Consider the following 15,387-nt stretch of genomic DNA (forward strand, 5'->3'; position numbering starts at 1 on the left):
TGACTATTCTGATTGTTGTTCCTGGCGACCTCTAAGGTGGGGCCTGTGCTAGGCTGTTTTAAGTTCAATATGTTATGAACAAATAATCTCTTGTATCTAATCCGAGAAACCAAGTTGGCCCTGACCTCCTGTCTCTATAGAACCATCTTGTTTGGTAAGGCAGCTTGCCTAGGCGCTAAGGCCCTGTTTGACAGCACTCGTCTTTGTGGGAGTGTTTCTAGGTTGGAAGTTCTTTTTTTGTTATTCTGTTCTCGGGGAGCAATTTTGTGGGAGTAGAACACATTTGTTAACAGGGTGTAAGAAGTTTTTTCAAAAAAAAAAAAAAAAAGAAGCAGAAATGCATTTGGAACTTGGAAGACACTTTAGCTTGATTAATTTTGGTATTTCTGCGACACCCAATTTCAATATTGTAAGTTACATTGGATCTAAGTAGTATTTTGCATTTCATCACTATAAAGTAGATGAAGTTAGGTCATTTCTTTTCGGTTGTGCCTTGTGCGTGGTATATATGTGAACCCTCAACTTCTTCTCAAATGATATCATAGCTAGAACATCAAAAAAATTATAAAAATACATTTACGTCATTTCATTTCAGTTATGCATGGTGTGCATTGGGCCCATAACTTCATCTTCTGAAAAGATATCATAGCTGTGTTCATTTGTTTACATCTCAAAATAATTTCATACGTCATGACATCAGTTCCATGTTCAATGGAATGACTCTAGTCATACCATTTTCTCAATAAGCCATATAATTTCAAATGTTAGGCAGGGCCAAAGTGTTTGATTTCATTTCACATGGTTATCAAACACAGCCTTACTAATTCTTTGTTATTTCTCATTCACCATATGACTAAAGAACAAGCAGCAACAAACCAAGGTTCGAAATCTCGGTGAATTGGTGTATTTTTTTTGACTCGGTTGACTGTTTCGGTGGTCAAACGACCATATTATGACCTGAAACTTGGTGGTTAGCTTGTTTTAAGGTTAATAAACATGCTTAGAACTTATATTTGCAAAATATTAGAAGATGACAGTGTTTTAGAGTTGCATCCATGTTTGTCAGCAACTGTCGAAAGGATCTGGAGATTTTACCTGCTTCATTGCTAGAACAAGATACAATATGATAGTAAAACATTTAAATAATGCATCCAAGCCATGATCAAAGCATACCTCAATATTAATTAACTAATATTTAGAGTATAGAATAATATACTATGCAACTCCCTAACTGCCAAGTCCCAACTAAAACCATCCACTGAGCGTCTTACTCTTAAATCTTAAAGTCCCAAATGGCAATATCCCAATTCCCAAACATATTAGTTATACAACACTAATCATAATGATTGTCTACTGGAAAGAACTATGACATCCTGGCTGGATTCTATACCCAATACGATGGAGTCGACATGCATTTTCCTCTGACTGCACCACAAATGCATGCCACGTCATATTCTGAGGGAAGAATCAAAAGTAGTCCTCTACAACTGTCAAAAAAATTGAGTCATCTACATACTGAAGGTAACCTATCTGAGAGTATATGTCACCACCATAGTATGAAGAAGAAGAAGAACCCGCCATTGAGCTACTGTCAACTGATGCTTCCGGCAACATGTATGGCTGGGTTGGGTAGGAGAATAAGCTGTTCACAAAGCCACCACCATGTGACTGGGTCTGGGAGCCATAGTCAATACTAGGAATGGATGAACCAGATGTATGCCCTATCCTAGTGAATTGACCATAAGGTCCATAATACTTCGGCTAGGTGATCTCTCTATTAGATGATGGGGCACGCCAATGCCTACTCCCTCTAGTCAAACTCATTCTGCCAATAGAAGTAGATAGACTATAAACGTCCATACAATGTCGTTGCCCATTTCCACCGAATTGGCGACGAGGCTCTTTAGTGTAGCCTGAACTCCTCCCTCCACCTGATTGACATGCATTGTGATCAACATCTTGGGTGGCATACTCAAACTGACTCTACCAAGTGAATCGCACCGGCTCCTGCTCTCGAACTCTTTCAAATCTATCACCACCCCCATCACCATCACCATCACCATCACCATCACTCTCATCACTACCTAGTGCTTGATGTTGTGTCTGTGTCTGAGTCTGAGTGTGGGTACGACCACCCGAGGAAGTGGACCAATCATCATCTCCATCTGAATCATCCCTACCAGGTGCAGGCTCGAATGGCCGGGGGGTCTATGAATATATCCTTCCCTCTGTAGCCATATAATCATCAACATTGACTGCCATCTCTTGCACTACATATGGGTTTGGCCTACATCCAGACTGATCCATCAACGGCTCACCTCTATCCCTTACCTAGTCTACTAGAGGATCCTCTTCATATGAGTCAATTTGGAAAACATCAGCAAGCTCGATTTGGCCCCCATCTTCTCCATACCCAAGCATATGTGCTGCATCCTTAGTCTCATATTGTAGTGCACATACACCAAGCCAGCAAGACATTCTGAACCTAATCGATTCCGCTTTTTAATCAATTTTAGAAAATATTTTAATGACTTAATACAACAAAATCAAATATGGTATAACATAACAAGAATGATGTACGCTTCAAAACACTTTAATATTAATCTCTTATTTTTTTTCTTTATTTTTAAAATCAAAACAGAAAATTTTTCTTATTTTTTTATTTTTCTTAATTATTAGTCAATTTTTCATATTTTTTGAAAATTAAAATAAATATTTACTAACTGGAATTTTTTTTTTTTACTCCGATAGAGTCGTAGATTAGCCAATGGTGACTAACATATATATAATCGAGTTCCATCAAAGCTATATTAACCATAAAAAGATACAATTTATATTGATGGGAAATGCATTTTAAACCAGAAAACTAAAAAGAATATTTATGAACAAAAAAAAGACGCCGTGAGGTTATAGGTCGGCTTCTAGTTTCTAACATATAAAAAATCTAGCCCTATCCAACATGTATTTATGTTACTATTTAAAAAAAAAAAATGGTTTTGAGGAAAGTGGTTTACCTTTCCCAAGCTTGAAATGTGTTGATCTTCAACTTGGAGTGATCTTCAAGGCAATAGATGTGATGATGTGGCTAATTAGTGGGCAATAGAGTGATTTCGTGTCCAAATGTAAGGAGGAGCCAAAATTTGACCTAGATAGATGAATTTCGACTCCCCCAATCGAAATATTGTATTTATAGGCCTATGTTGATGTCATTTCGGTATCTCGCTGAAACGATACCAAAATTTTGGCCGAGATACTGAAATATCAACTGACATGATGTCCTTTTTGTATTTCGTGGGGCATCTCGACTCGGCCAAAAAGAAAGAAAAAAAAAACCTCCAAAATTACCAAGATCTCGGCGAGGTTTCGAACCATGCAACAAACATGCCAAGATCAAGAACAAGAGGGGGGAAAACTAACCTGTTCGTGATTGCATCACCAGGACAGAAGCCGCATTCGGAGCCATGACACTTTGATTAACTCTTAGAACTTGTTCACTGATCACCTCCCCAGCTCCTCCAACTCTATAACCCTGCACAAAGTTCATCGAAAGCTCCTCCACAATAGCCACTGAACAAAAATCAAGTTGGGCTCTGGAATTATTGATCTTGAAGGGCTTCTCTTATCCATCACTTCATCAGTTACCTGTTCTCCAGCTCCATTAATCTTATTCTTCTCTTCAAATGATCTTGTTAACTTCCCGAAACTAACATAACCACAGATTACGAGCTGAAGTAGAGCTCTTATCCCTTGTTTCATTTTCCAGAACATCACTCTACATTCAGATTTTTGCAGCTTCACAACAACTGAACCGACTAAACTAGAGAAATATGGAAAGATTTATAGAGAGAGAGGAGGGTTCATATACCAAAGCAGGAGAGGGATACGAAAGAGATGTGACGCAGATCAGGTGAATGGAGATGATGTCAGAGAAGCAAGGTACACGGTATCGGGTTTCGACTAGGTTTCGACCTCTGGGGAGACCGAAATTTCAGTGGAAACCTAAGAAATTTGCGGATATCGGGGAATTTTTCCCGGTATGGTGGAAACTTAGGTTTCGACCCCCAAACAGTGTTTTCTTTTTTTGTCTAATTTTTTGTGTACAATCTATTTTAAACATTTCTAACACATTCACATCATTAGTTTCATAAAAAAAACACAAAGTCTTACTTGTGTGGTGAACCAAAGGTTCAATAATCATTACGCTAACTTGTTGGCTTAAATTCTGAAACTGTACTACATAATGTCTATATATAGTCTACAATCTATATCAAAACATAAGACATAATCCAAATGATCCAAAATAGATAAAAATATTATATCATCAACAGTTATCTATCAACACTGAACAGTAGTGACTCAATTACTCAACACTCGAAAGTAGTGATTCAATTCCAAGTATAGTGTCTAGGCGGGCGGTTCCATCCAAGTAGTGACTCACTACCCTCAAGGCACACATGTTATCTTTTCTAACATTATTTAGTAAGCTATATATACCTTATATCATAAAAAATCAACATTAAGCCACATTAAGTCATTAAAATCAACATTTAACCACATCAAATCATAAAAAATCAATATTAAGTCACATTAAGTTATAAAGAATCAACATTTAGAGAAATGCTCTTGTTCTATAATAAGTTTGACTGGTTAAATGATTTTTATTTTTACATGAGACTTTTTGTATTAGGTATAACATAAAACCAGTTTTTTAACAAGTCTAAGATTACTTAAATATGAGTTGTAATGACATAGTTATGCTTTGGCCAAACTTATTTTAAAGTGCGAGAATACTATTAAAATCGCTTGAATGAAAATAATTTTAGGGATATCAAAACAAAAGATTATTTTACCGGACTTTTGGTTTTTAACAATGTTTTAACATTATAGGATTTATAAAATTTTCATATTTGAGAAAAGCCCAGTATTTAAAAGTTGAAAATTGCCCCTATAATCAAAATCCAGTTTTTGTTCTTGGACTTGGGGGGTTGACCTTTTATCCTTTAGGAATTTGATTTTTAAACTATTTTTATTGGATTCAAATAGGGGGTATTTCCTTATTTATGAATAATATCTTAAGTAAATGAAATAACAAATATAAAATGAAAATCTCCACTTTTTCCCCGAGTTTCCCACACTTGGGAGAAAAATTGCACAAGAGAAGGTCAAAATTTCCCATGTTTCGGTCAAAACATGGGAAACCTAGTTGAAGCCTGTCGAAACAAGGTCGAAGCAGGTGATTTTTTAAAATCCCCCAAGGTTTCGTTTCGACTAGGGTTTGCATGTTTCGCTCAAGTTCTCGAACCATGCAGAGAAGGAATTGGAATGAGAAGAGAGGAGTTCCTGTGGGTTTTGTCATTTCTCTCGCTCCCAGGGAAGACGACTGTGAGGCTTTTGAGGATTTGAAACCCTTTTTTGTTTCGTTCTTTTATTCCCCAAAATGTTCCAAGAATGGAGATGCAACTTTTTCTGCTTCTTTATTTCTGTTTCTTTTCTACTCCAGATGCCCGGTTGACCCTAGAGAGTAGAAAAATGAACCAGACCTCCAAACATGTTTCTACTCTTCTTTTGCTCCCATAGAACAGAATAGCACCTGAAATACTCTGCAGGGGTGTTACCAAACAGGATCTAAGGTGCCTGGCCACTAGTTTGGCTTGTCTAGGTGTCATGACAAATATAGAACATATGTACCTTAACAAAAATTTTTTTTTTTTGGGGGGAAGTTTGAGTTACTCTGATATTCCCTTTTTATGGAAAATTATTACTATAGAATCCTCTAAGCTGTTCTGATTTTACTTTTTCTTGCAATGATTCCTTTCTCTGTCTTTGTTTTATGCAATTCAGGAACATAAGAAAATCGGAAGAGGACATACCTGTGCCACCTCTTGTGAAAAGTGCTGCTCTTTGGGGTATGTCTGATCTCCAACTGTCGTGATTCTATATGTATGTAATACGCTTGTTGCACTCATGAAATATGTTTTGATGTCAATTAGCTGATGTGGACCTAATTCTCTTTTAGGTTCAGCTGATAATTAAAATTAGCAAGTCGTTGTTTGAATGCCTTCATTCTCTTGCTGCTTGTCGAAGACCATCTCTTTCATGTATTTACTTAATGAAGCTTTATCCTACTAATTTGGTTTTGGATAAGTGAACCCTGTTTATCCACTTCCCATGTCTTTTATCACTACTTTGACCAAACTTCTCTTTGGCATTCCTCATGCCCAATTAACTTTCAATTTTGTTGCGCCATATCGATCCTTCTGACTGGTCAACCCTTGACCATTGATGCACATGAGGGGGGGGGGTTCATGATTTTGTTATTTTGCACACTTTTTGAACAATGAGCCACCAAAACATTGTAACCATTGTTCACCTTTTCTTTTTCCAGTTACTTTGGCATATTGATATTGTGTTCTTTTTACTTTTTTCTTTTTTTTGGGGGTGGGGGTGGATTTTATATTTGATATCACCCCTTAAGTTTGTGTAAAATGTTGACCTAGGCATTATCGAATAATCAAAGCTTCATCTCGAGAGCTCAAATGCCTAGGCATTGATTCAGCTTTTCAATGGCTTGGAATTTTGATAGAATTTGGAAGCCCGAGCCTAAGAACTTCCAGACCAAATATGAAGTCTGTTGGTTCAATATTAGCCCCATATAGGAGGCCACGTGTGTAGGGAGATTAGTTATTGGGGAAACTATTGTAATTTGAATAGAATTTTAAAATATTCTCAATTCTTTGTCATCGTAGGTGAATTGTATGGTCAGATTTGAGTGATAATAGTTTGTATTTTTATGGAGTCTTCAAAGGAGTTTCTAATCCATAGGTTTTTACTTTACATTTTATTATCCTTATGAGCCTTATGGTCAGATGTAATTCCCTAAACATGAGCAAATGTTGTCGGCAAAATGAACCTCTTATTTGGTGTGAACTGTGTAGCCTCTCTCTCTTCCCTCCACTTTTTTTTTTTTTTTTTTCCTTTCATTAGTTATATTTGAAATCTTAATCTTGATGTGGTTAAGATTGTCCAATTGAGCCAATCACGGTCTCAAAAGACTATTTTGGCCACATAGTTGGGTACTTTTCTATGGGACTTCAGCTTTTTATTTTTGGGTTTTTTGATGTAATGGTTTTCTTTTATAAGCTCGTATTTGGGGTCAAAGGTTTGATTACGGGATTACAACATCAGCAACAACAACAAACTTAGCCTTTTCCCAACTTAAAGGCATCAGCTACATGGATACATACCAAACAAAAAGGGAAAAAGTTGCCATAGTAAAAGGGGAAACTGAGAAATATGAGATTAAGAAAGATGAGAGTAAGAGGAAGGAGGTACAACACAAGAAGTTCGGAGAATCTCAGCTAAATGGGGTCAGCTACATGGATTCTTGTCCTCCAATAGGCTCTATCCAAGTTGATACTTGCATCAAGACTGAGACTATGCATGTCATTCCTCACCATTTCGCCTATGGTCATTTTAGGCCTGCCCCTAGTTTTGAATAGCGGATTAAGTATATAGACAAGATTTGTGGGTCCCAGGTGCTGTTATGTATTCAAGTTAGAGACCTTTTTTTTCTGTTATTTTTATGAGCGTAGTATATGACTTTTAGGTAGCTTTAAGGGTAGTTTTTTATTTGGTTTAGGGTCCTAAAGTCAGTTGATTTGGTCTTTATAATTATAAATAGGGTTGTAATCCTGCATGAATTTATGGAAATTTAGAATGGAAAATTAATTTGATTTTGGTTGATATCGAGGTTGTTGCCTCTGTTTATCCCCTGTCTCCTCTCTCTTCCCCACGACTTCTCCATTCCCTTCATCGTTGCAGTTCCTTTCCTTCTCCATCCTTGCAGCTCTATTGTTAGCAGTCTCTTTCTTTTTACCTTAAGAGAAAACCCACCAGCAGCAGATTCTCTGATCGTTTTGCATTTTTTTCTTCTTTGGATTCCACTTCTATTCTGTCACAAAATATCATAATTATTCTACCTAATGGAATTTCCCCTTAAATTTTCAATTCAGCTATGTATTCCCTATTACATCCCTTCTTTTACTCTTGAAATTTGACCATAATTTTTGCATCTTATTCAACTGGGCAGTCCACATGGACACAAATCTGTCTTGTGTGAAATGCATGATATATTTGCCCTTAAGGACTAATCTTGTCAACTTGCATAATTCTGATAACGAGTTTGAAAATTTCCCAATTTCTCCCTAAATACCTTTACTTGGTTCATATTGATGTCCTGATTTATTTGCTAAATTTTCTACCTTATTATATCCTTGCGTCAGTCCTTTATTCGCTGTTTTCAATAATTTAGTTTGGGCACTGTTCCAGCTGGTTCCTATTGCCTAAATCCTGACAAAGGTTAGGGTTATTAGGATTGTATTAGATATCCACTAACCAGTTTGACAAATTGGGTCTGGATTTCACTGATGCATTATTGTTTCCTTCCATCTTTGATATCTTCACTCAGCAACATAATGCCTACTTTCTGCTTGTAAGGCAAAACTGTTCTTTATTTTCCCTATAAATGGACAAATTTTGTTGAGAGGGTTGAATGATTGTGAAAGAGCTGATAACAAACGAGAGCATGTATACAGTAGATTTCCTTGGCAATATCCTAAACTAAGTATACCTGTAGAAAGAACCTAGTAGTGGGTTATTCACTTGTATGAATACTACAACAACAACTCAGCCTTTTCCCAACTAAAAGGGGTTGGCAACATGGTTATTCAAAGTCATACTAGGGTCAAGGCCTAAACTATGCATGTCTTTCTTCACTACTTCTATGGTCTTTTTAGGCCTGCCCGTAGCTCATTCAGATCTTTCAATCTAATTCTGATCACTCTTCGTTACTGGTGCATCCCAAAGCCTCCATTGAACGTGATCATGCCACCTCAAATGACTTTCTCGGAGCTTGTCCTGAATCGGGAAACTCCCAAATCAGCTCTACTATGATCGTTTCTTTTTGTATCCTTCCTAGTTTTGCTATGCATCCATCTCAACATCCTCATCTCTGCTACACTTAGCTTATCTATATTAAGTTTCTTAACCATTTTGCCCCATATATCATAGCTGGTCTTATGACTGTCCTATAAAATTTTTCTTTAAGCTTTAAAGAAATACATCTGTCACACAAGACTTCATCCATCGCACTTTCTTTCTTTGAGAAAGATCATCCTCTATATCACCTTCTTTATTTATGATTGACCTCAGATATCTAAAATAGTCATGTTGCTGTATCTGTCTCTCCTTAAGTTTAACCATTTCGTTATTTGTCTTAGTGTAACTAAAATTACATACCATGTACTTCATTTTCGTTCTATTTATCTTAAAACCTCTTGATTCCGAGGTTGATCTTTAGACCTCAACTTGTATGAATACTATATACTATATATGCAATAATGTTACAGTCAGTTTCCTAAAATAAAATCAGCTCGTCTCATAACATCTGGATAAGCTAGTTGGGTTTAGTCTCCGTTTGGTAACAATTATGCTTTGTGATACTGGTCCTGAAGTGGAAGTGCTTTTTCCTGATCCTGTTCCATGAGCTAATTATTGCACATCACGGTCTGCATTCGTTTCATCTTTTGGTCTGCCACCAGAACTTGGCTGAACCATCAAGATATGTCACAGCTGTATTCACCGATGCCTCCTCAGGCGTTGTCCGACAAGTGATCTATGGCAGTAGAGTGGTGTTTGGTAATAGGGCATAAGAACTGATTCTAGAACAGAATAAGAACAGAAACAATGTTTGGTTAGGCACTTTACAGCAATCACTGGAGCTGCCAAGAACTCATCAACATTGTTTCTAAAAATACAGGCACAGTATGATGTAGATCCACATCATGGGCTGCAGCATCGCAGGAGGAAAGCCCAGCCCAAGTAGCCATCGAACCAGCTTTATGGCTGAGTTTGATCCATATTTAATAAAGGCCTATTGGCCCAGTTAGAAAGCTTTAAGTAGCTATTAATTGTTTTCTAAATTAGAAGTAGAGTTAGTTTCTAATTTGTCGTAGTTTCCTAATCGGAGTCCAACTCCTAATTTGAGTCTAACTGCTATTATTGTAACTTCAGCCCTCTATTTAAAGAGGAGCTACTGTAGACACAAATCAGATTTGAATGAAAAAAGATTGTTGCAGTTACTTGCTTCTAAACAGCTGGGATAGCTATGGGTGAGATGCCCAGGCTGAGATAGCCATTCCCACCCACATCTCTCTTGATTGTTCTCTTCTTTTCTACTTTATTCTCTGTTCTTGTTATATGCTGTGAGGATCAAGTGAAGGGAGTTTTCAGATCTGTTAAAGTGCATAAACCAGAGTCGATTCAGCAGAAAGTTAGGGTTTTTGAAACCCATCGATTGGCATTATCTCTCTATTCTGGAATCAGTTCAAGAAAACCTTTTAGGGTTTTATTCCAGCCCCCAAGAGGACCACTCAATCCAAGCTTGGAGGCCAGTTGAAGTGTTTTACTGCTGTTCTTGAAGAATCTCCTATTTTCTCTGTTTAAAGGCCTGGAATCAAGACGTCTCAGATCTCTCAAACCGACCGGAAGAATTCAAAGATATTTTAGGGTTTTATTCAGCACCCTAAAACCTTCAGTTCGATCCAGGTTTGGGCCCATTCTCAGCCCTCCTTATCCAGACTGCAGGTACCCCTTGTTCTGCCTTAGTTGCAGGCCTAGTTCTCTCTAGGTTTTTGATTTCTGCTACTTTTCTGTTGCTGGTTTGTTTCCTGCTGCCCTAAGTGATTCTTTGGGGTATTTCCTGGTTCTTGATTCCCTTATTGCATGCCCTATTTCTGGTTTCTGTTAACACTGGTTTGTGGTATATTTCTGATGGTTTGTGCTTAACATATTGGGAGTTTGTTGCCTAGTGTAACCTACTTCTACATTACAGTAAACCCTTGGTCTGGGTTATAAGGATCTCCAGTTGACTAGTAGTGAGATCACAAATAACAGGTCAATCATTGGAGTGGAATGAAAGGGTGTGGAGGTGATTCCAGTAGGCTTCTCTCAACTTCCGGAAAGTTTCCAGAGGCAATCACCACATCCCTTGTGGCTCCAACTTCCAAGCCAAGAAAGTACATTCCCTATGACATCAACGGGAAGACATTCAATTCTTTTTTGCTGAGTGTTAATGAGCAATAAAAATCATTAAACATCCATTATATAAACTATGTATAATGTCACTAACATATACTTTTTAAGTGCATAAACGTTAACTGTACTCAATAAATACAAATTGTGTCAGGTATGTTCAAAATAAATTGAACAATGTTCAACGCATCAAATCTCCGACGTTCCATGGAACCTTGCAATCTGATTTTCTATATTCTTCCCTAGTAGCATCTCCATTGCTGAATCATGCTGATTACTAGACTCTGGAGGAATTTCTGCCTTGATACCACCACTACTCTCAGAAGCAATAGAATCCACCTCTTGATCCTTCACCACAGGAAATCACAATGACCATAGGAGATCATAATAATAATCACTCTAAAACATGTCCACAAAAAATGTAATCATCACATTAGATTCCTGGTGAAGGATCGAATGCACAGGAGAAAGATCGTAAAGAGAGGTAAGTAGCCATTTCTGATCCATGACAAAGTAGAGCACAAAAATTGAGTTAAAAAAACGAATTTGTGCAAAAAAAAAAAAAGAAAAGGGTTTGGTAGCCTTAAGGAGCTCAACTCCTACTCCTTTCCCTCTTTAGTCTCTTATCCTAGTGCTAGAAACAAGTAGTGTGCTAAGAAGACAAACAAATCTTTGTAGAAAGACTTTCAACATTGCACGATTTGTATCCATTCTGAGACAAACCCTCCATACCCTCTCCCCAGAAAATTAATCTAATAAAAAGATTAATGGATAGTCTTTGCCACTAAATTAGGAATGCAAGCACTGCAAAAGCAAGGTGAAAGTCTGGGCAACTCTAAAAGCATTAACTTGACTCTAGGTGTTGGTGTTGTAATGGTTTGGGCTTAAACATGGGGAGCGATTTTCATGGATAACAGAATCATCTACCATGTGGGGAATTGGATGACCCACATAAGGCCACATGATCTCAAATATTAAGATCAACTTGGTCAGGTAATTGCAACCATGGATTGCATCTTCTGCAAATATTTGAGCTATTTGAACTAACCTTACATTCCCATGCAAACCTACGATCTCCTAGATAAGAAAGTTCATCTGCTTCGCTGTCTTACATAAATGTTAACAGAAATTGTATTCTGGATTCTTTTGTATTTTGCAATTTACAGGGTGTTTGCTTTGAAACAGCACATTAATGGAAGAAAAAAAAAATACCTTGAAACTTACAATTTGGTTGGGAATAAATGCAAGAGAGAAAGGGGTAGAAGAAGATTCCCTGTAAAAAAAGAAGGAAAAGGGGATGTAAAATACATAAATCAGAAAGGGGTAGAAGAAGATACCCAAATACTGCAGCCCCATTGGAATCCTATAGAATACAGACCCAAATCGATTAGGGGGTAAAATACCCAAATCGGAAATCCAGGGTTGGAATCTCTAACCTGCAGTGCTACCCATCCTGAATCCATCTGTAAACCCTATAACTGATCTTTGAAAAATGAAACAATGAAGGTAGGGAACTTCATACCTGTGGCGTCGCTACAGAAGAGGGAGAACGAACTGATGTGTGAAAAATATCAAGAACAACTTATTTTCTCCCTCTTGTATTCCCATTTGAGTCATTACTGAACAGACAACATGTTTTGTGATTCCTGATTTTTTACGGCATTTGAGGCCGGTCTGATTACTGAACATCAAGGGTGTTATCCAATAGGGCCTTAGTTGCTAGAAGTTACGTTTTTCTGCTCCATCTGTACTGTTGTAGGCCTAAAAGATGGCCCACAAAGTCATTCTCTGGCTGTCAACACGCACCATTACTGTGAATCCTAAATGAAGATTATGAATTTCTGGAGACCAGAAAGCCAGAAAGGTTCCAATAATGATTGGATTTACCCAGCAGTCTGTCCGTATCTAAGTAATTGTCAACTGATGGTGAACCAGCTCCTGAGTTGACTTCCCACGGTTTCTATGGTTCTCATAGGAGGTGGCGCTGACTTGACTTACATGTGTGGGGGGGTACATGTGCGTCTGCGGGATTAGTCGGCCCAAAGGTCTGGATACCATTGTTCGTGAAAAGAAAAAAATGGTGAATCAGCTTATGCATCTTAATCATTTTTATTTCTTTTGCTGCATAGTGGATTATACGCTCTTGCTTCAGGTATAATTGGACACCTAACTGGGATTGTTATGCTACTGTGCATGTAAATAACTGTTATAAATGCCAACTATTTACTAGCTGAGTTCGTTAATTCAGTTTAGCCACTTGATACCTCAATATTTTTTGTGTTAACCCGAACCTATAATCTGGTACCTATTAAGAGTTTTGATTTTTAACTGCTTTGCGTCTGCTCTCTCCATTAATTAATTTTTACTTTATACTTGCAGGTGTTTTTCTTGGTGTTTCTTCTAATACCCGTTACCAGATTATAAATGGTTTGGAACGCCTGGTCGAAGCATCACCTGTGGCAAAGAGAGTCCCACCTGTTGCAATGGCATTCACTGTTGGTGTGCGATTTGCTAACAATATTTATGGTGGTATGCAGTTCATAGACTGGGCTAGATTGAGTGGGGTGCAGTAGTAAGTCATTTCATAGCACTTATTAGTTTAATGCATTTAAACTATAATAATGTAGAAACAGAAACTTCAGAATGCGGATCTGTGAACCTTATTCAGCCCAAAAACCTGTGTTAATTTTTGAGGCCATTGCTCACTAACATTACAAGGAGTTTCTTATCAAACAGATATTAGTCTTTTTCAGTTTGTTGTATCCTTGTTTGGGGTTCTCTTTAGTGATCTGTATGAATGATTAACGCCGATGGTTGGGTTAATATTTATTCTTCTATTTGCCTTAATTTTGTCGTTATGTTCACCATGTAAAATGAGTTAATTTTGGTATATTCCAACATTCACATATTTTAGAAACATAATTTGAAGGGAATAAGTAGAACAACTCTGATTTGACGTAGGAGAGAGCTTCTTTTTCACCTGGGGTGAGGAGAGAATCTCTTGATCAATCCCATCTTTTGTCGTTAGAGGGATTTTGGGAATAATGAAGGGCACTTCAGACCTTTGACTGGGGGATAAGGGAAAATTACATACTACCCACTTTTTGGGATTATCTTTGCAAAATTATCCACTCAATGTTTCAGTTAACAAAAATACCCAAAATCAGGTTTAGGTTTACAAAACCACCCACTCAATGTTATGTTTAGTTAATAAAAATACCCAAAACCAGGTTTAGGTTTTACAAAACTACCCACTCAAAGTTTCAGTTAACAGAAATATACCTGATTGTATATGAAAGATGAAGGACCTGATTGTATATGAAAGATGAAGGAGAATTACTGTTTTGGTAGTTCTGTAAAACCTAGACCTCATTTTGGGTATTTTTGTTAGCTGAAACTTTAAGCAGATGGTTTTGTAAAGGGAAACCTAAAAGTGGGTAATCATGTAATTTTTCCTAATTATAATCCTCCATCTCCATCTTTGCGAAGACTATACCCAAGGTGAAGGGAAACTATCACCTTCGATTTATGTCAACTTGTGTGCATAAGCGGAGAAGTTCCATAGTGAGAAGGGGTGGAAGGTGATGAACACCATATGGAGCGACGATGAGAAATTACATGGTTTTTTTATTTTTTGCAAGGACCAAAGATAATTAATCACTTATACTCTTGGCCTTCGACTTTTATACCTCTCCGTTTAGAAAAAATTTTGTCTAAAAACTAGCAACAAGTTTATCCCGTTGCTTAATGTGATGGCCAGAGAAGCTATGACTAGGAAACATTCAATTTATGATGTGGATATGATGCATAAACTTTGCTATCTAGGTAAGTTCTGTATATTTTTCTTTCTTGAAAAAAAAAAAAATTGCAATGTATCTCCCGTCTATGTAGGTGATGGAAAGATGAAATGGTCAACCCATGTGGCACATTCTCATTGCATTGCTTGAGTTTAGTAAGCTCTCTTGTTCGAGTCCGGTGAATCTTTTCGTACGTGAATGTACGTGAACGTCCCTGATTCGTGGATATGGCATCTATTTTCTCTCTCCTCATTTAATAGATGTCATATTCACGGATCAGGAACGTTCATGTACATTCACCTCTCTCCTCTTGTTCACCCTAGTTCTTCGTTCTCAGGTGATTGGTCAGAAGTGGGTCAGCCTTGGGACTCAGATGTGTTTGCTTGGCCATATTTTTAGTAGTTGGATCCATATCGCAACCAACTTCTGTTACCTGACTACCAAAATGTATATAGTTATTTTTTTTATTAGAGAGAAAATAAAAAAAAAAAAAAAAAAA

At 37.3% G+C, this 15,387-nt stretch overlaps 1 protein-coding gene across 2 annotated transcripts in view; it reads left to right on the forward strand.

Moving 5' to 3' along the window:
- Positions 1-13,938, forward strand: part of LOC122058147 (protein RETICULATA, chloroplastic) — a 31,996-nt gene extending 18,058 nt beyond the window's left edge. Inside the window, exons 6-7 of one of the 2 annotated variants that reach the window (XM_042620665.1) lie at positions 5,842-5,940; positions 13,471-13,597. In XM_042620665.1, the coding sequence (XP_042476599.1) occupies positions 5,842-5,932 (91 nt within the window). In that variant the 3' untranslated portion in view covers positions 5,933-5,940; positions 13,471-13,597. Of the gene's footprint in view, positions 1-5,841; positions 5,941-13,470 lie in introns of both variants that reach the window. The other variant, XM_042620664.1, reaches the window with a different exon arrangement.
- The last annotated feature ends 1,449 nt before the right edge of the window (positions 13,939-15,387 follow it).

This window comes from Macadamia integrifolia, chromosome 12 (assembly GCF_013358625.1).
Source record: "Macadamia integrifolia cultivar HAES 741 chromosome 12, SCU_Mint_v3, whole genome shotgun sequence".
NCBI classification, from domain to species: Eukaryota; Viridiplantae; Streptophyta; class Magnoliopsida; order Proteales; family Proteaceae; genus Macadamia; species Macadamia integrifolia.